The sequence below is a fragment of the Lactuca saligna genome, chromosome 9 (assembly GCF_052625555.1).
Source record: "Lactuca saligna cultivar CGN05327 chromosome 9, ASM5262555v1, whole genome shotgun sequence".
Taxonomy (NCBI): domain Eukaryota; kingdom Viridiplantae; phylum Streptophyta; class Magnoliopsida; order Asterales; family Asteraceae; genus Lactuca; species Lactuca saligna.
In genome coordinates, this window is record NC_136425.1 from 168452949 (window position 1) to 168480151 (window position 27203).

At 40.7% G+C, this 27203-nt stretch overlaps 2 protein-coding genes and 1 long non-coding RNA gene across 3 annotated transcripts; 2 read left to right on the forward strand and 1 right to left on the reverse strand.

The window, feature by feature from the left end:
• Window positions 1–93: 93 nt before the first annotated feature.
• On the reverse strand, window positions 94–1272 carry LOC145017632 (uncharacterized). The gene is made up of 3 exons (XR_013666602.1): window positions 595–1272; window positions 385–447; window positions 94–295 (listed from the first exon to the last, which is right to left on the reverse strand). It is a non-coding gene; the product is annotated as an uncharacterized LOC145017632 (long non-coding RNA).
• An 11153-nt stretch (window positions 1273–12425) lies between these two features.
• LOC145017361 (uncharacterized) lies at window positions 12426–15728 on the forward strand. The gene is made up of 2 exons (XM_078975407.1): window positions 12426–15138; window positions 15218–15728. Exons 1-2 carry the CDS (start codon window positions 12477–12479, stop codon window positions 15589–15591), a joined length of 3036 nt encoding a protein of 1011 aa, XP_078831533.1. The 5' UTR covers window positions 12426–12476; the 3' UTR covers window positions 15592–15728.
• Window positions 15729–16220: 492 nt separating this feature from the next.
• Window positions 16221–16607, forward strand: LOC145016921 (uncharacterized). The gene has a single exon (XM_078975076.1). The coding sequence runs from the start codon at window positions 16221–16223 to the stop codon at window positions 16605–16607; it is 387 nt and encodes a 128-aa protein (XP_078831202.1).
• Window positions 16608–27203: the final 10596 nt, after the last annotated feature.

The window sequence follows — 27203 nt, forward strand, 5'->3', positions numbered from 1 at the left end:
TAATATTATTTTTTTTTGCAAATGTAGGTAACTATTTTACAACAGTCAAAAGATAGAAGTAACTTAAATACAAACCAATTCAATTCACACAAATGAGCCAAATCATTTTTTGAATTGCATATGTACTTGTAAAATTAACGAAACAAAACCAAATCTAAAATTATAAAAGCCCAAATCAAAATAGATATAAATAACTCATCACTATCACAAAATGAATTGCATTTTAGGCACTAAAAAAAAATACACTTCAAACTTTGTATTGTTTGTAGCATTTCTAGCAAGTCTTTGCATCTTCCTGCAACATAACACAAAGCACAAGTCAAAAATACAAAAAGCTAAATATTAAAAAAAAAAAAAAAAAAAAAAAACGAGAAGCAAACAAACCTATGGTATCAATGTAACAAATAAACTCCTTCCATGTTTCCTTATGCTTAACTGCAAAGAACCCTATTCAGACCACAGATAGCAAAACCCAAATCAAATCAACAAATACTGAAATCAGATAAATCACATATTACACATATTGGAAACTAAGTCCATACTGATTGAGACTCAATACCACCAAAAAAAACTATATAATCAATCTGCCATTACCTCACTGGCTTAATGGTCCTCGTCCTTGAATCGAAAGTTCAATAACAAAAGTATTGGAAGGTGTTTTTTACATCACCATTTTCACAGCGGAATGGGAATCGAAGCAGCATCGATAGTGAAGATGGTGGTGTTATGGAGTCCAACGGTAGTCGGTCGTCGTTGTGGTAATCAACAAGCAAAAAAACGTGGATCAACATAGAGAAGGTTGAAAGGGGGTACTATCGTGGTGAACTACCCAATTAGGTCTCGGAGACGAGCCCCTACCAACGCTGACAAAGAAGATGGTGATTGCTGAGGTGGCCGACGCTAAAGGTTGTGAATGGAGCAGAGCGGCGGTGAAGGTCGTCAAGCGAATCACCCATTGAGAGAGACAACGAACGAATGAGTGAAGGGAGGAGGTATTCCCGATTTTAGGGCATACACAATGGGGGTGACCTGAGCTAAGAGGGGAATCCTCTACCTATACCATTGTCAGCGACGACGGCGAGAATAACCTACGGAGGCGATAGTTTCATCAACTAGAAAATGAAGAAGGGAGAATCGAAGCAGTGGACATAAACGGGGGAGTAGGTGAGATACTATGGAATAGAAGGGGGAAAGTGAAAATGAGACAGAGGGAAAACTAACTTTGGGGAGTTTAAAATTTTCATTTGTGAGGGGAAGAGTCGTTCAACCACAAAAGAGAGCAGATATGACCAAAAAAATGGTTGTAGCAGGATTTGAACTTGCGTTTCACATAAATATAACCCTTAATCTTACCAAACAGTCGGCTATGCCACATCCTTAGACGATTGGTCTCCGATTAGTTTTATCTTGTTTTCAAAAAATAAAGAAAAATGGGTTTGGGGTAGGAATCGAACTCGGATCTTAGTAATCAACCACCATATTTACCATCAGTTGGCTATGCCACATCCTTACTCAATTAGTCTCCTATTACTTTTATACACTTTATTTTTTCGATGATGATGATGATTTTTATTATTATTATTATTCCCAATATTATTATTATTATCTGTAGGTAATTAACTATGGATTAACTACGTAATTTTCTTATTTCGATTTTTTGGGCACCAAACGTCGTTTTTTCCGCTTCGCTTTTTTCTCACCTCTGTTATACATGATTATCTATATTTTCACCAACTTATAGCTATTAGTATCATTCATAAAGTCGTGTGCACCTTCGGGATCCATTACTCGTTCATTGTTTAACATTGTAATGGTTACGGTGGCTGCAGCAGCAGCCGCCTCAGAGATTCCAGTATATTGCTCATCAAATGTCTCGATCAAAGTGGTCTTAATAGAACCAAACATCTTCGAAATAGCCTCATGTATGACTATGGCCATGTTGGTTCAAAATATGGTTTATACTTTTCTTTTCTGGGAAATTGTATTTTTATGTAATATTTTATGAGCTTATAGTCTAGTTTACGGCTAGGTGGGGGTGTTTACGGCCGTAAAGCAGGTTTACGTCTCATGTTCACCAAGCCCATATTCCCTAGTATATATATATATATATATATATATATATATATATATATATATATATATATATATATATATATATATATATATATATATAGGTGTTAGGGGTGAGGAGTAGAGATTGATGAACGTGAGAAGAGAGAAACTAGAGATAAGAAGAGAGCATTTTGTGTGTGTGAATCTATTGTAAGGAACTTAATTCTAATCATATCATTCAAGATTCATCTTCTTCTTCTTCTCATTCTCTTCTATTTGATCTGACATCATCCGTTTGATTGAGATTCCGCACCATCAAACGGATCTGATTGATGCACAAACATATTAGGGACTTATAATTGGTATTAGAGCTTGAATTGTATCAATCAATTTTGTCAGATCTGGAGCTTATTTGATCTTATTTTTAAATTTTTTTGCATTTTTGGATAGATCTCTGAAAAATAAGAGGGGTTTGTTCTTCACGTTTTTCATAAAAACGGATTTTTGATCGAGTTTTGGAGCAAAAAAAGGGAAAAATCATTGTTTTTGGTCCTAACCTGCGAGGGGGTGGTGGAGTTTGTGGTTCACAGTCCAAGATTACGGCTCAGAGTTTATGGCCTCGGTTTGCGGTACTTGGTGGTTTACGACCTCGCACCTCGCATCACAGCTACTTCCTTGCCTCATTTCGCATATATAAAAAATTGAAAGCACATTTGGAGGTGGCGAGATTCGAACTCGTGACATCTAACTCATCGACCAGTGCCTTAACCAATTCCTGTAGCATCACCTTTGTTCCATTCGTTCGCATTCTTTATTCAAAAACACTCCTTCTCGGTTTCCAGTTTCGCAAAATTGTCATTTTTTGCCCAAAAATTAAATTTATTTTATTTTTAAATTCCTTTTTCATCTAAAAAAATAAAAATAATAATAATAATAATAATAATAAATGAAAAGTAGTTTTTAATTTTTGACTTTTATTTTTGATTTTTGTCTTCAAAAATTGACTTTGACTTTCAAGTTTAACCTTTGACTTTCTCATTTGACTTTTCAAATTTAACATTTTGAGTTTGACTTTTCAAGTTTGACTTTTCGAGTTTGATTTTTGAGGTTTGTAGTCAAATGGTTTAATTTTGGCTTCTAGTTGTGTTTTTAATGACTTTTAAGGTCAACGAGGGAAATAAAGACATGAAAGAGAGTCATCAGGAGATGTTAAGACAAAATTTCAACATGTTCGATTATATCTCTAGAGAAACCCTGGAGGTTCAGCTGCAACGATTCACCACTCTCACTACTGAGATGAATATAGCTGGGATCTTCTTGACTAAGTCGGAGATAAACAAAAAGCTACTGTATTCACTTTCGAAATCGTGGGATATGGACGTGGTTGCCATCAAGAAGGCAAAAGATCTCAATAGTCTTAGTCTTGCTGATATAATTGAAGAACTTGACGCTTTGAATTGTCGAAAAACAATGAGTTCTGCAAACATTCCGGTCAATGAAGTTTCATGTACACTATCTAGTGAAGATACGATTAAAATTCTTCGTGAACATAATGATTTGCTAAAAAGGGAAGTTGAGGACCTAAAATACAAAGGATATTAACTTAGGAAAGGGTTGAAACCCCTGAAGGCTGAATTACAAGAAAAAATCAAAGACTTTAGGAAGCTTCAAGAAGAGTATAGCAACAAGTGTGAAAATTTTGACTATATTAAGAGACAACTTGCTTCTGTAACTAAAGAACTTGACACTTTGAAAATTAAGTGTGAAAAAACAGATGTTAGTTTCAAGAATTATATTGCGTCAAGTCAGACAGTCGAGTCCTTATTTGAAACCCAATTAAAATTCAAAGATAATCAAAACAAGGGTGTAGGGTACGATAGTGTTCCTCCACCTTTCAATCATAACTACACATTCATCCCTATGACACAGGAAGAAATTGACAGGGAGGCACATCTTCAATATGGCAAACCAGCGGGATTTGTGTTAGGAGGTATCTAGGTTGAAAATACTAATGTTTCTACTTCATGTGCAGGTAAAGTAGCATAAGATGAGAACAAGGAGAACACTACTGAACAAACCAATGACTCCTTGAACTCAGAATTTGTTGCTTCAAATTATGTTACTCCTAACAAACCTACCATTGAGAAATACAGGCCTCCAATTCCAGCGGAACAGAGTGCTTGTTGCAAGTGTGCACCTGGGATCAATAAGAGACAAGGCATGGATTCGCCACTAGGGGCAGGAAGAGACAACTTCCTAGTGAAGAAAAAGACTTGTTTTCAGTGTGGAACACCTAGACACATTGCCATAAATTATCCTAATCACGCTTATTTGATCTATAGGTATGGATGTATGTATGTGTATCAAAAACCACAAGCACTAATAGACATTACAATGTGAAAGTATGAAACGAATAATGGACCCGAAGTTGCACATGGCTTTATGAATGATATTTGTAACACCTGGAATCTAGTAGATTGATTGTGGAAATAAATCCCCTTTTTTAGGGACCAACACATCAAGTTGATAGTGGGAAACTCAACATGTTGGAGACTTTTTGGTCACGCGTTTTTATGAACCAACATGGCGAGTTGATGAAGGGAACTCGGTGAGTTGGACGCTGATTGAGAAACCCTAATTTTTAGGGTATTCCACCCTATTTAAAGATCTTAAGTTCTTTGGCTGACCTCCTTACCAGCTTCCTCTGCCCAGAAACCCTAAAATCAATCCTTATCTTCTATTGTTGAGTGTGTAAGCTTGGGGAGAGCCTTGAGCCTTAGGGAGAGCCGTGAGTGTTCATTTTTGGTCGTGAGTGGGCATTTATGGTTGTATAAGTAATGCTCCAGATTTTGAGGGAAAACACCACTACCCCCAATTCCAGGTCGTGAGTGGGGTAATTCACCTCATGAGGCTTTAACTGCCTCGAGGTGTACGCGATCACATGCCCCCTCTGTATCAAAACCGCCCCTAACCTTGAGATTGAAGCATCACAATACACTACCAAATCGTCCAACCCCTCGGGTAGTACCAGAATCGACGCCTCACATAATCTCTATCTCAAGGTCACGAAAGCCAACTGCTAGTCTAGGCCCCACTAGAAAGTCACATTCTTCTTGGTCAAACAGGTCAATGGTATGACGATCTTAGAGAAATCCTAGATGAATCTCCAATAATACCCTGCTAGACCCAAGAAGCAACAAATCTCAAAAGCATTCTTTGGTACTTCCCACCGCATCACTACCTCAACCTTGGCTAGATCAACCGAAATACCCTCTTGGTTGATGATGTGCCCCAAAAATTGCACCTCTCGCAACCAGAAATCACACTTTGGGAACTTGGCATAAAGCCTTTCTGTCCCCAGTGACTCCAATACCTCCCTCAAACGCTGCTAATGCTACTCCTTGGTCTTAGAATAGACCAAATATCATCAATAAAAACGATCACATACCGATCCAACATCGGCTTACATACCCTATTCATGAGATCCATGAATGTTTTTGGGGCATTGGTGAGCCCAAATGGCATCACCAAAAACTCGTAGCGACTGTACCGAATTTTCAAAGTTGTCTTTGGTATATCCTCATCTTTAATCCTCATATGATGGTACCCCGACCGAAGATCAATCTTGGAGAACCAAGATACACCCTATAGCTGATCGAACAAATCATCGATCCTCGGTAGCGGATAACGGTTTTTAACCGTTAGCTTGTTCAACTCTATATAATTGATACACATCCTATGTGACCCGTCCTTCTTCTTCACAAACAGGATTGATGCTCCCCATGGAGAACTACTCGGACGAATAAACCCTCGGTGTAGCAGCTCCTGAAGCTGCATAGACAGCTCCTGCATCTCGGGCAGAGCTATCCGGTACGGTTCCTTAGCTATCGGAGTGGCACCCGACACCAAATCAATACGAAACTCTACTTGCATCTCCGGAGGCACCCCAAGCAAATCCTTGGGAAAGACATCCCAAAAATCCTATACAACCGGTACACTACCCAAATCTATCGTAGTCTTAACCCTCATATCCAAGATATACGCCATGAATCCCGAACAACCCTGATGGAGAAGTCTCCTAGCCCTCGCAAACAGAGGGTTAGCCCCCTGCGAGGCCCTTACTTGGGGTTCGAACTCTCACCAGCTGGCACTCGTAATCTATCATGGCCCTGTTGGCACCCAACCAGTCCATCCCAATGATCACCTTCAATCCTTGCAATGGAATCAGAATCAGGTCGACATGGAACCTCTCCCTACGCACATTCAGGACACAGTCCGATATACCCTCGCGACACACACAGTGTGGTCATCTATAATATCACCCTCAAGCGGGGAATCCAAAGTTCCTAGAACATCCCGAAACTTCTTTCTAAACGCAAGAGATACGAACGATCGGGTAGCTACCAAATAGAAAAGAACATGGGCTGACATCCATTAACCATAAAGGTCCCTATATAAGAGCACATATATACATAAGCATAACAAATCAATATCGAGCATAAAGTAAATTATGTACTAGTCATGATCTCTGGCGCTGCCCATGCCTCCTCGGTACTCAAATAAAATGCGCGACTCTTAAATGCAGGAGCATCCTCCTTGGCAAGGCGGCCATCAGTGATCCTCATTGTGGCGGGCGTAGGCGCCACCACTACTCCTCCTCCTCCCTATAACCTCGGATAATCATCCCTTTTATGGCCATTCTGGTTGCAGTGGAAACAAATCAATCCCTTCTTGGGGCAATCCTTGCTCACGTGGCCTGGCTGACCACATGTATAACACATCGGGCTCATCCTCCGGTAAACACCACCGTACGATCTTCCATATTTGGCACACCGATGATGGCCCTGCTGGCCCCTACCAGAAGAATCTGAGGTATTAAGATTTTTAGCCTGACCCACAACTGTCTGAACCTGTACTGGCTTTCGCTTAGTGCAAAGCTCCAACTCCATCTCCTGCTCTCGGGCTTTCTACACCATCTCATTCACGGTCTTGCACCGTGTAAAAGCTCACAAACTTATGAATATCATCTTTCAACATGGAATGATACCTCGTCATCCTCATATCCTCATATGCATTGTAGATTGCCTATGGAGATTAGACATTGCAATGGTTGCTACAATATTCATGAGTACTTAGAAAATGGAGATTTTAGGTATTAAATAAACCCACACTCATAGAATTACTTCATGGATTTTATCACGAGTAATTCTAAGATGATAATATCTTATATTCTTGAAATGGAGATGTATGAGTTGTAATGTACAATTCAGTTGTGCATTGGTGTTACGTAAACGTATCAGTAACATGATGTTATAGAACGTAGTGTCATTCATGATTTTAAAAGTAAAAGATACAAGCATATAAGTGAAATTTTATTTGTTCCTTTTGCCCTAACGGGAAAAGTTATATCTTTGGGCTCCTTAATAATTTGTTGTCGACATTTGAAGTGCTTGGCCAAACCCAGACTAAATTGATGTGTTCAATTACTAGTCTGAATACAATCGTCAAAAATCAGGAAATCAAGAAACAAAATTTTGGACAATGAGATTGATTTCAATCTATATCTCGTGTCCATACAATATCTTGTAGAACAAAGGAATATTTGCTCACTTATCTAAGGACAAATATCTAATCGAATCAGAGTTCGACAGTTGCTTTAAAAAGCACCCTTTGTTGTTTGATTTAGAAGTTGTACCTGTAATTTAGTTTTAGACTTATCCAAGTGGGAGACTATTGGATTAGGTGTCTAAACCAATAATTAAATTAGTACAATCTTGAATAATTAGCAAAGTCCTTTTAGGCTACCCTGATAACCAGAAGCAGCTAGAAATGATATTAGGAGAAAGAGAGATAAATAATTTGTTAATATATTATGTGATTAATATGTTAATTGGAATAGATAATTAATATGTTAATTTATTATTAATAAATTAACATGAGATCAATAGTTAAGCAATTTGTTTGAAATCAATTAGAGTTAATTAATAATTGATTAGAATTAATTTAGGATCAATTAGAATTAATTAATTGTACACGGGTTGCTTTGTAATTGAGCAAGAGAGAGATTCTAGAAACCTCCATGCTTGGATGGTTTTGATACCCTATGATGGTAATCTAGAATGCTCCAAATGAATAACTAGGAAACTAGATAATTACCTATTTATGGGTTATCATTATCTAGGGTTTCTTAGGGATATCCATCAACTATATAAAGACCCCTTGGGCTAGAATTTTCAAAAACTCTCCTCCTAAGAAGCATATAAACAAAAATTCTTAGTCTCTTCTCTCTCTCTCCTCTTCATTCTAGGGTTTCTAGTGTTTTAGGTGTGAGCCAAGCACAAGATTTATGGTGCTTGTTTTCCAAGGTTTTCTATAAGGAGTTTGAAGTGATTTGTTTACTACAACAAATCAAAGGTATGTAAACTTAATTCTTGTAATTTGATTATACTAGGAATTCATGAGAGTTCTAATTATTTTGTTGTTCATGGCATGTTGAGATGTGGATATTGATCTAAGATAAAGGCATTAGAGGCTTTTGTAAGCATTATAGATTTCTATTATTAACATTAGAGGATTCTACAAGCATTGAAAACTTCTATTAGCGTTACAAACTTTTATTAGCATCAAAGGTCTCGGTCAATAGAGTCTTGAGGATATAGGATGTAAAGCTGAGAATACAAGAGGTTGCTAGCAGTGGAGAAGTGAAAAATTTGTTCATTTAGTTTCTTAGAGAACAAGTTTGTATGTTCATGGGCCAACTTATGCCAGTGTTGTCTGGGTCCATGGGCTCAGTCTGAGAAGAATTGTTGGTCAAAAATTCTCTATAAATAATGTCATTGCTTGTAACATTAATGTATTTTCGTATTTTTAAAGATTATCAATAAACTTTATTTCTAGTTCTACAGTGGACGTAGCTTGAAGTGACCCATTTTAATCCTTGTGTTCTTGTTTCAATCTTTTGCTTCTTTAATCATCCAGATAAATGCGTTTGTCGAAGTCCTTAATTCTAATAGTTAGGCCATAGGGCTTAGTGATCACATATCATCATGATAGTTAGTCGCTATATCCTTTTAAGAAATTAAAAAAACTAATAAATTATGTATAGTCGTCACCATTGGTTGACCTATAGCGATAAAATGTTGATTCTATAGGTTTACCTTTGGTGAGAAACATGGCATGATTGTAGGCACGGCTCGGTCCTCAGGATTCAAATACCCGGGACGAGGTGGAAAAAAAGGCCCGTAGGCATTAAAGTGTAACGAATTAAATTACATAAATTGATATTTTTTAAAACGACGATAAACTTTCTAGCAATAAACATAGCAAAATCATAGTATTTTAATGAGTAATTACATATCACAACGCTAACCGACTACCCGGTAAACGAGTAATGATTCAACATGACAACATTCATTCATGATTCAACATTTAAGATTTCAAGTATTCAAGAATTATTGAATGATTGAATCAATAATATGACCTAATGGTATTTTGGGAAGACCATTCCAATTTTTAGTTTTTGAGTTAGTTTAGGATTCCAACAATGACAACATTCATTCATGATTCAACATTCAAGATTTCAACATTTAAGATTTGAAGTATTCAAGAATCAAGAATCAAGAATCAAGATTTCAAGGAAAACTAATAATGATAATTTTTAAAACATTAAAACTGATAAAAACTAAATCTGTCAATATAATTTAATTGATAATGATAATTGTCTAATTATCTCATTGATAAACTGTAAAATTAAATTTTATATAATCGTTTACCTGATTGAGTGATTGTCGACATGATTAGACAATTAGTGATTACAGAATATATATTAAAACCGACTGCTACCCTTGAATGTTGATGTCGTTATTGTTTGCCTGTCTCGCTGAGGCTGAGTTGTCGTCTTGTCGATCTCCTTTGATGTTGCTGTCGTTGCTGACATGTTGTGTCGCTTAGAGGAATAGAGGCTTAGAGAAGAACTACAGAAGGAGAATTAGTGAATAACGATTTACGAATTGCCGAATTGGTTTTATCACATTGCTCCTCATGCCGCCTTCTGCCTTACGTGACCCATTAGTGGACTATTTGTCTATTTTACGTTGAATTTACTTTGGGCCAAAACTAATATAGTATATTATTATTATAAAAAAATTGGGCACTACACAGGTTGCACAACCTCATCACCAGCACTGATGGTAGGTTGACCTATAGCAACATGTTGTCGTTATAGGTTGACCTATAGCCATAACATGTCCTCATCATAGGTCAAGCTATAACCACAACATCTTGCCGCTATTGTCACGACATGTCGATGTGTCGTGGTTGTAGGTTGATCCAAGTTTGTTTCGATTTAGGTTTGATTTTGAAGTTGCCGAACTTAAAAAAATCCAAATCAAGTCTCCACAACCATTTGAACTTCAATTTTCCAAAAAAAAAAAAACAACTAAACATAGGAGATGATGACGGACTCTTTTCTAATATATGCGAGATGATGGTGGTTTATTTTTTTCCTTTGAATGATGCACAACAAGAAAACACAAATCTCCTCCTTAGACGTTGGTTTAAACCTATGCATCCTCTTGTGGCATCCACTCTCAACAAATCCATATGATTTTATATAGCAGGGTTATGAGGTCATTGATTGTCTCTCACTATGAAATTAGGAAAGGGAGAGCGAGGTGGGTTGAGGTGAGGTGGGTCATCTTATTTTTTAGTCAATAGAACTTTAAATTAAATAGAAAGAAGTAGAAAAAAGATATCATGAGAGCAAGTTAGTAGATCATTTCAGATTAACGCTTGCTAAAGCTGTCTTGGGTAATCTTCCCAACTATTATTTATCGATCTTCGCTGCCCCAACATGTATACTTGAAATCTTGGAAAGGATACGGAGGAACTTTATTTGGGGGGGGGGGGGGGGGGGGGGAGAGAATGTGAGTCCCAAAAGATCAATTGGGTGGCATGAGAGAGATTAATAGCACTACGTGAAGTTGGCAGTCTCGGTATTGGATCCATAAAAGTTCTTAACATTTCTTTATTATCTAAATGGTGGTGGAAGCTCAAATCTTCTCCTAATTCATTATGCTCTTCCGTTATAAACGGTATTCACTATAGGGGGATTCCGAATGATAATATTGTTGCTTCAAAAAATATCCCTAGAGTATGGAATAATATTGTTAGATGCAAAAATGAACTTAGAAAAGTAAACATTCTAGTTCATGAAGTTATTAGAAGATCACCAACCGGAGATACTTGGGAATCAGATTTTTGCAAGGAGAATTACTGTGTAGCTATGATGAGAACGAGAATAGATAGATCATCCCCCTAATCTGTGACGGTGAATTTCCATGGTTTAAGCGGGTGCCAATGAAAGTTCTATGTTTCGCTTGGCGAGCTAGATTGTGTCGAATCCCAACTTTTTTGGTTCTTAGCCGCAGTAATGTTAAGGTAGACTCCCAATGGTGCAGTGCATGTATCTCGAGGTTAGAAAATTCTGACCATCTCCTAGTGGACTGCTCGTTTACGGATCATGTGCGGAGGAGTCTGGCGATGTGGTGCGGCATTGGGAAGATAATCGCCAACTCGGTTAGAGGAATTATTGATGAGGTTGTCAGATTGAAGATGGGTTCCAATCGCAAGAAGAAGGCTCTGTTCTCGATCCTCTATGGTGCTTTGTGGGCGATTTGGCATGCCAGGAATGATAGAACTTTCAATGGCGTTATTGCTGATCCGATTAAGATTATCGATTCGATTAAGTCTATGACCTTTCTGTGGGTTAAACACAGATATGGCAGGTGTTGTTTTAATTGGGGTGATTGGATTAGCTCCCCGTTAAACTGTTTGTAATTTGAACTTTGTCTTTTGATTTTTCTCCTTCCTCTAGCGCTTTACTAGGGTTGATGTTTTTTAAAATATATTTGTCGGTTAAGAAAAAAAAAAGGGGATGTATACCCTGTGTATAAAATTATAAAGCCAAATCAAATTTTATAGAATTGATCAATTATCCTCCACCTATTGAAATTAAGTTATGTGCCCTACATAAATCATTTTCATCATAACTTATGAATGTGTCTGTTGAATTTGTGTGGTTACTTGATTTGCATGAACTCGTTGGACGTCTCATCACCATATATAATTCTGCATAATGGAATTAAATGCGGACAGGCAGTGGTTATGTTGATATGCGTAGGGTCCTGAAGTCGTCATTAATTTCACTATTACGTTAAATATCATTTAACATATCTAAATAATATTATTGAAACAACCAAAGAGTAAATATAAAATGAGTATCAATTTAGTTGCAACATCCTATAGGTAATTTGACTATTTAAATCATGCATTTGACTTGGTCAAGGTGATAACGAATTTGTCTATCAGTGGATGATGTCACGTACGTTCACATTCAAAAACTGGGTATAAATCTAAAAGCCAGCATGCAATTAACCCTACTCCTAAATTTAGTTCCAAAAATGAACTTTCGTATTGAGTTCTTCTTTTCTACTCTTGTTATGTTTCTGCTTACCACCACCATTTCTGCTTCTACTGGCAGAAACGAGACTGATCATTGGGCGTTATTGCAGTTGAAGTCGATGATCACTCTGGATCCATACGAATCTCTAAGCTCTTGGAACGCTTCCTTTCATTTCTGTGATTGGAGTGGTGTTATATGTGGGAAGCGACACAGAAGAGTGATTGCTCTAAACATGTTTTCACAAGGCCTACAAGGCTCGATATCTCCTTATGTAGGGAACCTCAGTTTTCTTCGTGGGTTATTTCTCTGGAACAACAGCTTTCATGGAACCCTCCCTCATGAACTTGGTCGTCTATCCAGGTTACGTTACCTCCAACTTGGCTCTAACAAATTCAACGGAGTCATTCCAACCAACTTGTCTGGTTGTTCTAACATTGAAATAATTGGACTTTATGAAAACAATCTAGTTGGAAGCATACCCAAAGAGATCGGTTTCCTCTCGAAACTTACTTTCATTTTACTTCAGTATAATAACTTAACAGGTGGAATCCCAGCTTTCTTGGGAAATTTAACATCAATGAAAGTGTTCAATGCTTTCTACAACCCATTGGGTGGGAGCATTCCAGACACCTTCGGCAATTGGAAAAACTTAACAGAGTTTAGTTTGGGTTATAGCAACTTAAATGGAACTATCCCTCATTCCATTTATAACCTCTCACTCCTAATAACTTTTTCCTTGGCTGAAAATCAGCTTGTTGGTAGTCTTCCCTCAACCTTATGCGAAATGCTCCCTCATCTTGAGTATCTTCAATTAAGGAATAACCAACTAACCGGATCTCTTCCACCCTCGATATCTAATTGTTCGAAGTTAGGACTTCTTGAGGTGAACAACAATAATTTTATTGGGAAGCTGAGAATCGACTTTTCACAACTAAATGATATCCAGTCGATTACTTTGGGTGATAATGTTTATGGATTCGGAGAAGCTGATGATATGAAATTTATTGATACTATGAAAAACTGCAGTAGGTTAGAGAGATTAGATCTTCGGAATTGCAAGTTTCAGGGATTGTTACCCGCATCAATTGGTAATCTTTCTGATCAACTTCGTCTTCTTGTTATACTTCGAAATAATTTATATGGAAACCTCCCTTCAAGTATAGGTAATTTAGTGGGCTTAGAAGTTTTAGTTTTGTCTAATAACCACTTCACAGGAAAAATCCCTTACACCATTTCTAAGCTTAAAAACCTACAAATTGCTTATCTAGATAGGAACCAATTTTCAGGGCCGATTCCAGATGCCATTGGGAACTTATCATTGTTGACTAAACTTTGGTTACATTCCAATAGATTGGATGGGCATATTCCATCAAGCTTGGGAAATTGTAATAATCTATTAGAGTTGAAGCTTGATGACAATAAACTCAGCAGCCAAATACCAAAACAACTTCTTCAACTTTCATCTCTAACCATAACATTAGATCTTTCTAAAAACAACCTGTTTGGGTCGATTCCAATAGAGGTTGGTGACCTCAAGATGCTGACCTCTTTGGATTTATCTGACAATAACCTATCAGGTAGCATTCCTAGTAGCCTTGGTGGTTGTATTAGCCTTTCATTCTTATCACTTAAAGGTAACTTATTTAATGGCATGGTACCACCATCGTTAAGTTCCATGAGAGGAGTTTCGACACTTGATCTCTCTCATAATAATTTATCAGGCCGAATTCCACAATTCTTACAACGGTTGATCTTATTAGAATACGTAAACCTATCCTTCAATGATTTTGAGGGTGAAGTACCGATGACAGGAGTGTTTGCCAATGCAAGTGCATTTTCTGTTTTCGGGAATAGTAGGCTTTGTGGTGGCTTGGTTGAACTAGGGTTACTTAAATGCAAGGAGACACGCAAAGATAAAAAAAGATTTCCACTGTTTGCTATAGTCATTTTGATTGCATTCATAGTTTTCATGGTGTTATGCTTTGTGTATGTTTGGTGTATGAAAAGGAAAGGCCAACCTTCTCAATCATCAACGGATGAACAGTTCATGAAAATATCATATACTCAACTTTTCAAGGCTACCAATGGCTTCTCGGAAGAAAATTTGATTGGCAAGGGTGGGTTCAGCTCTGTTTATAAAGGAATCCTTAAACATGATGATGGATATGTTGCAGTCAAAGTCATGCATCTTCAAAACCGAGGTGCACACAAAAGCTTTATAACAGAGTGTGAAGCATGGCAGAGTATTCGACACCGGAATTTATTGAAGATAATGACTTCATGTTCAAGTGTTGACTTTCAAGGCAATGACTTCAAAGCGTTGGTATACGAGTTCATGCCCAATGGAAGTTTACATGATTGGTTGCATTCACCCGCAAGTAAATCCAGACTCACCCTTCTTCAAAGAATACATATTCTCCTTGATGTGGCATTTGCACTCGACTATCTTCACAACCACTGCATATCATCCATTGTTCACTGTGACTTGAAGCCTAGCAACATTCTGCTCGATGATGATATGGTGGCTCATGTTGGAGATTTTGGTTTAACTCGATTTCTTGGAACACATGCAAACGAAAACAGCACAACTGTGATTCGGGGAACAATCGGTTATGCACCCCCGGGTAAGATTCATCTATCCTGAGATGCTCTTATTTATCTCTAGTATTACCTTTCTCTAAAGTAATTGCTTATAAGTTGCAGAGTATGGTCTTGGGAGTGAGATGACAACTAGTGGAGATGTCTATAGTTTTGGGATACTAGTATTGGAGGTGATGACAGGAAAAATGCCAACAGACAACATCTTTGGCGAAGATCTTAACCTTCATAAGTTTGCTTACACAACCTTGCCAGACTCTATAACCAATATTATTGATGATGACATTCTACCTTTTCTTCAAGAGGATGCTATTTCTAAGCAAGGTAAGTTAGAAAATGCAAATAATATAGAACATTGTGTGGCTTCAATTATCAAGATTGGAGTATCATGCTCCGCGGATTCCCCACCACAACGGATGAATATCAAAAATGTTGTCCATGGGTTGCAACATATTCTGGAAACACTTCAAAATATTTAAGGTTATTTCTTAGTCAATATTTTCGGTTTTTATTTTGTTCAATATAGGAGTACTTTAGTATTTGTTAGCATAAATGGATTAGATGTATTATTTTCAATATATGATGATCATTTAATAAAAGATAACATTTTGAGGTACATTTTGTATTAACCGATCATATATTAGGATAATATGTATTGGAAGATGTATTTTATTGTATTATTTCAAATTATATCTCCTAATAACACGGGTGTGTCCCTTTCCATTTATCCCCTATATATACATTATATACGGCATTGTTTATCAATAAAAATCAATTCATGATTTTGTAATCGCTATTATGGTATCAGAGTCAATGCTATTATGGTATTAGAGCCACAACCTTGGAACAAACGGCTGCCTTCAATCCATACTCCATAGCTACAACTTTATCTAAGCATCTTCATAGGCCTTCGATCTTCTCCCTTTCTTTCTCCTTCAAGAAGTCGTCATCATGGGCAAAGATGATGTTGGTTCAAGTGAAGTGAAGGCCACAACCCTACATTCGGAGTATGCTGTAACAAGCATTCAAACCAAGATAAGAACCCTAAATGGCACCAAGGTTACACTCCTCGTGGACAAAATTGTTTTGTCTTCATGCTAAAGCCTACATGGTGCTTGATCATATTGATGACACTCCAACTCTAAAGGAAACTGATCCTGCTTATCTTCGGTGTGTGGGGATTGATGCACTTGTTTTGCAATGGATATACAACACTCTCTCTGATGAACTCATGTTTCAAATTCTAGAAAGTGATACCACTACTCAATATGCATGGAACAAAGTCAAAGCAAAATTTCTTAATAACAAAGGCTCTTGTGTAACAGCCCTCGAACAAGAATTTTCCAATCTCACTCTGGTTGCATGTTCACAAATGGAAGCCTATTGTCATAAATTGAAAGATTTAGCAGACCTACTAGGAGATTTTATAACTCTATCACTAAAGCAAGACTCCTCTTGTAGATGGTTTGTGGACTACCACCAAAATTTGAGATAATCGGGGCATATATCAATCAAAGCTCTCCATCATGGAATATGGCTCGTAGCATGTGACAGCTGGAACAACACAGAAAAACCACTATAAAAATCAAACTCACACTGTTCTTGTTGCTCCTACTTTAGTCGATTGATCATCGCCAAACGCTGTAGTTGGTCAACATAGCCAAACTCCCACCTATAACAACCATTCGGGTAGAGATGCAAGTAGTCACGATCGATGTTCTATTGTTCGAGGACATGACAGGAGTTTCAAGGTACATGGAGGTCATGGCCACCAAAAACGGAACCAAGGAAATCAATGACATCAACAAAGTTGGAACAACTCACAATCATGGAATCCGCCGCCATCACCATACCCTTGTCATGGATCAAACCAATTTACTAATCACTAGGCTAATAATACCTATGAAACCAATATAGTTTATGAACCAACAACACAATAGGGCCCAATGGACCACCTCCAATGCAACCATCAGGCCTAATGCCTACTTCTGGTCCTCAATTTGCTGGTTATTCAGACTATATCTCATCAAATGTAACATTCGTATTCCATAATGGTTCAATTTAGGGCTTTAAGGAGTCAAAAGCATGGTATTTAGAAAAAACTGGGTGTCACGATGTGACCATAGGGTGGCCACGACGTGATAAGCCAAGTAAGAAACATGTATCCGGGTTTGTGCTCACAATGTGACCCATAGGTGGTCACAACGAGAGGAAGGCTATAGCCCAATCCCATGATATTTTAGGGTTTCCCTCGTATTTAAGCTCCATTATCTAGAATCTAGGGTTTATTATCAGCCTCCATCACCCTTAAACCCCAGAAAAACCCTAACCATAATATCTTTTGGCGGTTTTTAAACTATTAGCACATTTGGGAGCTTGAAAAAGGAGATGGAGAATGAGAAAAATGTGTTATAGTTGTTGATCTAGCAAGGAAACCTCATCACCATCAGTTTGTGCTCATTATGGACCTTTTTAAGTGTCCTGGATTCAACCTTTATGCTTCTATGTTGTTAGATCTAGCTTTTGTCCCATTTTCTTCATGTTTGAGTAAGCTTGATTGGATAGGATACATAAAGTTAGCAACTTTATGGATTCTTAGGATCCTTTGTGTATTATAAGGTTCAGATTTGCAAGTTGGTTTAGTTTTGGATCCATGCTTGTGAGTTTTAATGTCATCTCTTCAACTTTAGCCTAGAATGGATAAAGGACATGCATAGAGTAGGCATGTCTATAAAATAATCATTTTTATGGACCTTTTGTAACATCCTATTTCGAAAAGTTATTATTTTAGGATTTTAGACAATAAATGGATCAAGTGAAGGACTTGGGCTTCAAGGAATAAGGTTTAGACCCCATTGGATGTGGATAGTATTGGTTATATGATCCAAGATCTTAGTTTGTGTTTTGGAGTAAGGGTAAAATGGGAAAGAATGTTTTAGACTTTTTTCATCAATTAATAGTTTAAGTTCTGTATGTGTTGAGTCAAAAGTAATTGAATAGGATTGTGGGGCTCTTCAATACCTTTTCTGTATATAAAGAGTGTTGAAAATGGAGTTGAAATGAAGAAGTTATGGTTGTTTGAAGTTAAGCTGGAAAAGGAAGTCTCTTAGTACGTTAGGCGTACACTTGGTAGTACGATGGGCGTACTAGGATGAAGAGACACATTTTTAGGGTGTTACGATGGGCGTAACTTTTGGTATGTTGGCCGTGCCTCCGCAGTGTTAAAACTCTAACTTCATAGTTTTGATCCCTATTTAAGTTCTCTAACTCCATTAGGGTCCTTCCTATCATGGGCCTTCACCCACTTAAGTCTCTAACTTCAAACCCAAGCTTCCTCTCACTTATTTTGAACCTTGGCATTATTTATGAGCTTATTTCTCCATTAGAAGGTGTAATCCTAAAGAACAAGGTGGTGGAAAGATGCATTTTTGATCCCTTTAAAACTTAAGGATTGAGAAAGATGCATTTTTGATCCCTTTAAAACTTAAGGACTAGATCTTGGTTATTTGGACCATCCTAATGAATAAAGTTGGAAACTTTATCCATTACGTAGCTATTAGGAACCATAAAAATGTGATCTTGGTCCCTTTCCTTTTTTCATGCATGAGATATGCGGTTTTGGTTTGTGTATTAAGTTAGGGTTTAGTTGTTGGACCCTTTCTAGCCTTGGAAAGTCATAAAGTTGGAAACTTTATGACTTAGAATGTCAATTGGAATTAGATCTGAGTTTTGGACATGGTGTCTTTATAGAGAAAAAGGGTGTCAACCAACTACGTAGAGCGTACCTAATGGTACGTTGCACGTATCTGGTCGAGACCCCGTAATCTGGTGTAACAGGCCAAAAATCAAGACTGAAAATTTTGCTTTTAATTATATTACTTGTAAAACTATTTAATCAATGCACCGTCAATAACAAAACAATCCATAGCTCATAAGTCAAAAGTCATAAAATATGTCATGAAATAATAACAGTATATCAGAATACAATTCCTAGGACATCATAATACGGAAACCATGTGTGTGACGTGCTGCTACCGTGCCGGCTCCTTTCCCTTCGACGAAGAGGTACCTGAAAACAAAACTGAAAACTGTAAGCATGAAGCTTAGTGTGTTCCCCCATCATACCACATAACATACATAACACATACTACCAGACATATCTGGGTGCCTGACCTACCATGCTGAGCATACCGGGGTGCTCAACATACCCCTGTCTGACATACTGGGGTGTTCGACCCACCCCATCGGCTCATCTTAACCGGTTTTGGGGACTATTTCACCCCTTACTATTACCACATAAAATCATATCAGGCTAACACATAATTTTAACTGATAACAACATACCATACAATTATCACAAAGACAATCATCTTAACTATAACACTTACTAGTGGGCCGACCTTGGTGCCTTCGACCCACTTCTACTGGAAGGTAACACACCTCGTAAAGTTAAGTGTCGGAACTGTCCTCGCTGCCACAATCAACTTCTCTAAACCCTACACATAATCATTTTCTTTAATTACCATTTGATGGTCAACTTAGGTCAAGGTCAAATTCAACGTCAACTTTTGGTCAACTCGCCGAGTTTATCCACCAACTCTTTGAGTTCCATGATACAAAGTCGGAACCCTATGCATATGACTCGGTGAGTTCATCCCTTGACTCGCCGGGCCCATCTTCATGCTAGTTGGGATGTTTATTCCTTGACATGTCGAGTTCCTCATGGACTCGTCGAGTTCATCTTCATGCAAGGAGATGCTCTTAGTGCTGGACTCGCCGAGTTCTTCCTTGACTCACCAAGTCTATCTTTATATTATTGGGACATAGCCTTGAACTCGCCGAGTTAGTTCATACACTCGCAGAGTCCCATGATTTCCAGGTCCTCAATGAGTCCAACTGATTGCGTGTTTTTCTAACTCAACTCATGGTCCATTATCAGAAGGGTTTTGGTGGGAAACTCGACCCGAATCGCCGAGTCCCTCTATGTCCAAAACTATACACTCGATTTTAGTGGGTCTTGATGTGTTCAAAGCGTAGATCTAACCTCCTATGGTCCATAATACACGTAAAGTTCCAAACTTGACATCCATGCATGGGTTTTTTTGGCTTAAAAGGCCCTAAAATGGAGTCTACAAGATTCATGGAGTTCTTATAGCAATAAAGTTGGCACCTTTATGCCATAAGAACCCTCAATGGTTCCAAATCTAAAGCCATACCTTCATAGAACCACAAATTCCCGAGTATGACTCAATAAAAACATAGAAAAGGTGGAAATGAACCCTAACTAGAGATATAAGAAATAGATGGTCAAGGTTGAAGCTTTTTATCTTGAATGAGATGGAAATGAAGCAAAACCTCTAGATCTACTTGATTCTTCTGGAACCCCCTACGTTTCTACTTCCTTTTTCAAGCTTGAAACAACCAAAAACACACAAACATGGCTCAAGAACACTCCAAATGTTTTAGGGTTTCAATTTAGGGCTTTTTTGGACTGAGAGGGACAACGAAGACTGGGTTGGGACAAGATAAGGTGTTTAAATAGGGTGAAAACCCTAAATATTAGGGTTTCATCAAGACAGGCCTACTCGTCGAGTCAGGGCATCTAACTCGGCGAGTAGGTTCTTCTTCCCGCGTCCAATTTTAACCTCTACTCGACAAGTTGGGGCCTCCAACTCGCTGAGTCCCAGAACAAAAGTGAAAAATTTTATAATTAATTTTCATACTAGGAACCGAGTGTTACAAATCTCGCCCAACTATTTCAAACTTCGTCCTCGAAGTCTGCTACTGCATCCGGTAAATGCTTAGGGTAGTGCTTTCTCATCTTGTCCTCCAGCTCCTAAGTCCATTCTGATCCCTTGCGGTGCTGCCATTGAACCTTCACCAGATCGACCCTCTTGTTCTTCAGATTCTTCGAGTTCCTGTCGAGGATAGCTATAACAACGCAAATTTTCAAATAAAATTTTCATTTAAAATAAAGTAATTTCATTCAACCAATAGTATTTATTTCATGTTTCATATCAAATAAATATATAAAATCCCCAAGATCTCAAATAGCAGCAGTGTGTATGCATCATGCCGGCGCCTTCCCACGGTCCTCGCTAGTACCTGAAACACATACGTAACAACTTGTAAGCATAAATGCTTAGTGAGTTCCCCAGTATACGACTTACACATATACGCCTTTCCAGGCCCTGACCTTCCGGTCCACAACACATTGCCTTCCGGCCCGTAAACATAATCGCCTTCCGGCCCATAACATATTGCCTTTCGGCCCGTATCATATTGCCTTCCGGCCCATAGTATATTGCCTTCCGGCCCATAACATTTACAACATATAATACATTTAATATAACACACATAGCACATATAACATACATCATACCTGACCTTTCTGTCACATAACATATCGCCTTCCGGCCCGTATAAACATACATATCATGCATAGCAACTACCTTTCTATTTATAGCATAAATAACACATATCATATACGACCTTCCGGTCTCACAATTAAACCCTTCCGGGTGAAGTATAGTGAGAAGACTCACCTCGTGGTAATGTAAGCTATCAACTCTTGAAACTACTCGCACTCGATCCGCCGATCTACAGACTCCCTATAATACCATATACCCTTATTAATACTCTTGTCATTCAAAACAACTGACCCTAAGAATTTACATGCAGGTCAACTCTGGTCAACGGTCAACTTGACCGGACTCGTCGAGTGCAAAGGCGACTCGGCGAGTCTAGACGTCCTCCCCAACTTTCCCTGTTGTTCCCCTTTCTAATCGTCAAGTATCCCTCTTGACTCGACGAGATCCTCGTGGAAGAATCGCGGGGCCACCCCGACTCCACTCGCCGAGTCTGAAGAACAACTCGGCGAGTCCCAGTGAATCTTCAAGCTACTCGCCGAGTCTGAAGAACAACTCGGCGAGTCCAGTGGATCTTCAAGCTACTCGCCGAGTCTGATCATTGGACTCGGCGAGTCCATGCCATGCAGTCGATCAACTGCTTCCTGAAATACGCATGGTCCCGAAATACGCAATCATGGGACTTTCTGGACCTCTAAACATCCTATTACTGGGGTATAAACGTTTGGGTAACAACGTTATAATCTATCTAATCACCAAATGGGTTTCATAAACCCTAGATTCGTGTACACATCAAAATAACAGAAATGGTCCGAGTATTACCTGAAAACGCACTCTCTGTGTCTCCAAACCTCAGGACCCGATCCTCCTTGATATTCCTTTGGCCAAAACTCTTCTTCTTCTTGCCTAACAAATTCCTCAAAGTTCCAATAGCTTTCCCTCCTGCTCTAGACGTCCACAAACGATTAGGGTTCTTCTCAATCGGCCAAAAGACGAACAATGATGGCCTAAGAGGCGTTATATACGATCCAAACCAAACGGCTAAGGTTTCTGCTGAACAGCGTCGACTCGCCGAGTCCATATCTGGACTCGTCGAGTCCAGTCGCGAACCCACGACCAAGTCTGTGGTCCTACTCGGCGAGTCAGGCACCAACTCGCCGAGTCCCTTCCTAAAATGCCCCAAAAATAGTTTTAAAGCAATACCTGAACTTCCGGGCTGTTACAATTCTCCCCCACTAGAACTAGACTTCGCCCTCGAAGTCTCACTCTGCGAATAACTCCGGATGTTGCTCCCGCATCTCACGCTCCGGCTCCCAAGTCATCTCCGATCCTTTCCGATGTTGCCACTGAACCAACACCAGAGGTACTTCCTTGTTCCGCAGAACCTTGATCTTCCGATCCCTGATAGCCACCGGTCTCTCGGCGTAATTCAGGCTTGCATCCACCTGAATATCCTCTAACGGAACCACTGCCGATTCATCGGTTATACACTTCCTTAACTGTGATACGTGAAAGGTATTGTGAATCTGTCCCAACTCTACTGGCAACTCCAACCGATAAGCTACCCGACCTACCCTTGCAATTACACGAAATGGACCTATGAACCGGGGCCCCAACTTGCCCCTCTTTCTGAACCGGATCACTCCCTTCCAGGGAGAAACCTTCAGGAGAACGAAGTCGCCAACCTGAAATTCCAGCTCGGACCGGCGTCTGTCCGCATAACTCTTCTGTCGGCTCTGGGCGGTCAATAACCTCTGCCTAACCTGCTGAATCTGCTCTGTCGTCTGGAGTACGATCTCTGTACTGCCCATCACTCTCTGTCCCACCTCTCCCCAGCAAATGGGAGTCCGACACCTCCTACCATACAACAACTCAAAAGGTGGCATACCAATGCTCGAATGATGGCTGTTGTTGTAGGAAAACTCAGCCAAGGGTAAATGCGCATCCCAGCTACCCCCGAAGTCTAACACACATGCTCTAAGCATGTCTTCCAGTGTCTGAATCGTCCGCTCGCTCTGACCGTCTTTCTGGGGATGGTATGCGGTACTAAAATGCAGTTTAGTACCCAACTCCTCATGGAATTTCTTCCAGAACCTGGAAGTGAAGCGTACATCACGGTCTGAAACAATCGAGATCGACACTCCATGCCGAGATACTACCTCTCTCACGTATAGCTCCGCTAACTTCTCCGCTGATGAACTCTCGCTAATGGCAAGGAAGTGTGCACTCTTCGTCAATCTATCCACAATCACCCAAATTGCATCGACTCCCCTGGCAGTTCTCGGCAATTTGGTGATGAAATCCATAGTAATCTGTTCCCACTTCCACTCAGGAATCTCCAAGGGCTGCAACTTACCATGCGGTCTCTGGTGCTCGGCCTTAACCCTACGGCAGGTCAAACACCTCTCAACGAACCAAGCGACGTCTCTCTTCATGCAAGGCCACCAATATTCCTTCCTCAAGTCCAAATACATCTTCGTAGCACCGGGATGGATCGAGAATTTCGATCTATGAGCCTCCTCCATCAAAATAGTACGCGTACCGCCCACGAATGGTACCCAAATCCGACCCTGAAACATCAGAAGTCCTCGTCCATCCTTAACGAACCCTAAATTTAACCCAACGACCCTCTCTTTCTTCTGCATCTCGGATCTCACAACCTCGGCCTGCGCCCCATGAATAGCATCCAATACCGGGGTCATCACCGTCAGTCTCAGACATACATCTCGCAATGGAATGCTCTCCCCCCTACGACTCAATGCATCGGCTACCACATTAGCCTTGCCTGGGTGGTATAGGATCTCACAGTCATAATCCTTAACCACATCCAACCATCTCCTCTGACGCATATTTAGGTTGGGTTGATCCATCAAGTACTTCAAACTCTTATGGTCCGTGTATATAGTACAATGAACCCCGTACAGGTAGTGACGCCAAATCTTGAGAGCGAACACTACTGCCCCCAACTCTAAGTCATGCGTGGGATATCTCGCCTCGTGAGGCTTTAGCTGCCTCGATGCATAAGCTATCACATGGCCCCTCTGCATCAAGACTGCACCCAGTCCCGAAATCGATGCGTCGCAATATACGACGAAGTCCTCCATCCCTTCCGGGAGAGCTAATACCGGGGCTTCGCACAGTCTCTGACGAAGTGTCTCGAAGGAAGTCTGCTGCTCGGGTCCCCATGAGAATGTAACACCCTTCCGGGTCAATCTGGTGAGCGGTACCGCGATCTTGGAGAAGTCCCTAATAAACCTCCGATAGTACCCCGCCAACCTAAGGAAACTCCTGATCTCGGAAGGTGACTTCGGTGCCTCCCAACTCATCACTGCTTCCACCTTGGCCGGATCGACCAATATCCCTGCCTGATTAACAACATGTCCAAGAAATTGGACCTCTCGCAACCAGAAGTCACATTTGGAGAATTTTGCATATAGCTTCTTCGACCTCAGTACCTCAAGGACCTCCCTCAAATGTCCCTCATGCTGCTCTCTAGTTCGCGAATACACTAGGATGTCGTCAATAAATACAATCACAGACCGATCCAGCATCGGCCTGCATACCCTGTTCATGAGGTCCATGAATACTGCCGGGGCATTGGTGAGCCCGAAAGGCATCACCACGAACTCGTAATGCCCATACCGCATCCTGAATGCTGTCTTCTGAACGTCCTCATCCCGCACTCTTACCTGATGGTACCCTGATCTCAAATCGATCTTGGAAAACCAAGATGCCCCTTGCAACTGATCGAATAGATCATCGATCCTCGGTAACGGATAGCGGTTCTTGACCGTCACCTTGTTCAACTCCCGGTAATCAATACACACCCGGTGTGAACCATCCTTCTTCTTGACGAACAGAATCGGTGCTCCCCACGGCGAGCTACTCGGCCGAATAAATCCCTTCCCCAGCAACTCCTGGAGTTGCGAGGACAACTCTTGCATCTCTGGAGGTGCAAGACGATAAGGCACCTTCGCAATAGGCGCAGCCCCCGGAATCAGGTCGATACCAAACTCTACTTGCCTCGCAGGAGGTACTCCCGGCAACTCCTTGGGAAAAACATCTGGAAACTCGCGCACCACTGGAACCTCCTCCACTGTCCTCGGTCTCTCGGAAGCCTCCCGTGTATCCATCACATACGCCACAAAACCTTTACATCCCTGCTGTAGACATTGCCTCGCCCTAGCGGCCGAACAAAAAGTTGATCCCGAACGGGTACCCTCGCCGTATACCGTAAGAACTTCCCCACTAGGGTCTCGTATAGTCACCAATTGACGCTTGCAGTCGATGACAGCGCTGAATCGGCTCAACCAGTCCATGCCCACGATGACACAGACATCCCCCATCGCAATAGGATATAGGTCAATCGGAAACGCAACCCCGAAAATCTCTAGCACGCATCCCCGAAGAACCTCCGTGGCACAAACCACCCTCTCGGCCGCAATAGAAACGCTCAGAGGCCGACTTAACGGCTCACGACTAATGCTGATATGCTGACTAAAAGCTAACGATACAAAGGATCTACTCGCACCCGAATCAAATAACACTAGAGCAGGCATAGAGTTCACAAGAAAAGTACCTACACATACATTAACATAAGCATAACATTTCGACTTTAAAGTAATTACGTGAATTATAGCATACCTGCCACAACATCGGGCGTAGCGCGGACCTCCTCCACAATCAGCTGAAAGGCTCTCCCGCGAGCCCTCGGGGCCTCGACCTTCGCCGGTCGGGTCTCAGTAGTCCTGGTAGTCGGTGTAGATCCCTGATGAAGCTGCGGGCACTCAGCCTTCCGATGGCCTGTCTGGTTGCAGTGAAAGCAAACCATAAACCCCTTAGGGCAATCCCTGGCAATGTGTCCCTCCTTGCCACACTTGTAGCAACCACCAGCTCGACACGCCCCCTCATGGCCCTTGCCGCACTTTCCGCAAGTGCGGCCCTTCGGACCTCCCATCCTCGAATCAGCGGACTTGATCCGCTTGGCTGCCGGCTGAGACTGAGCTGGCCGCCGATCCACCTGCCGAGACTCGGCCTCCTCCCTGGCCTGGGTCTCCAACTCGATCTCGCGCTTCCTGGCGTTCGCCTGAAGCTTAGTGAAAGTACGATAGGTGGAGTTTGACACAAACTCCCGGATATCCCTCCTCAAAACGCCTAAATACCGGCTCATCCGTGACTACTCCGTAGACACCAGCTCTGGGCAGAACATCGCCCTCTCGTGAAACTTCCGTGTGACCACCGCAACGGAATCAGTACCCTGCTTCAGGGTCAAGAACTCCTGAATCAATCGTTCCCTCTCCACTGGGGGAACATACTCGTTCCTGAACATCTCAGTAAACCTCTCCCACGTCACCGCTATAATCTCCGCCAGAGTGAAGTTCACCGTCACGAACTTCCACCAATCCTTCGCTCCCAGACGGAGCTGGTTCAAGGCGAACCATACCCTCAGGTGCTCCGGGCATGAACAAGTGTAGAAGCACCCCTCAATGTCGGCGATCCACCTCATCGCCGCAATTGGATCCTGCGTCCCATCGAACTCAGGGGGTTTCGTGTTGCTGAATTCTCGGAACAGCAACGAATCGCCCTCTTGCGGCCTGGCAGCAGCCACAGCTGCGGTAGCGGCAGCAGCTGCAGCCTCAGTCAGTGCGGCGTACCGCTCCTCAAATGTCTCCATCAGCGTGGTCTTAATAGACCCAAACATCTCCGGGATCTCGGCCCGGATC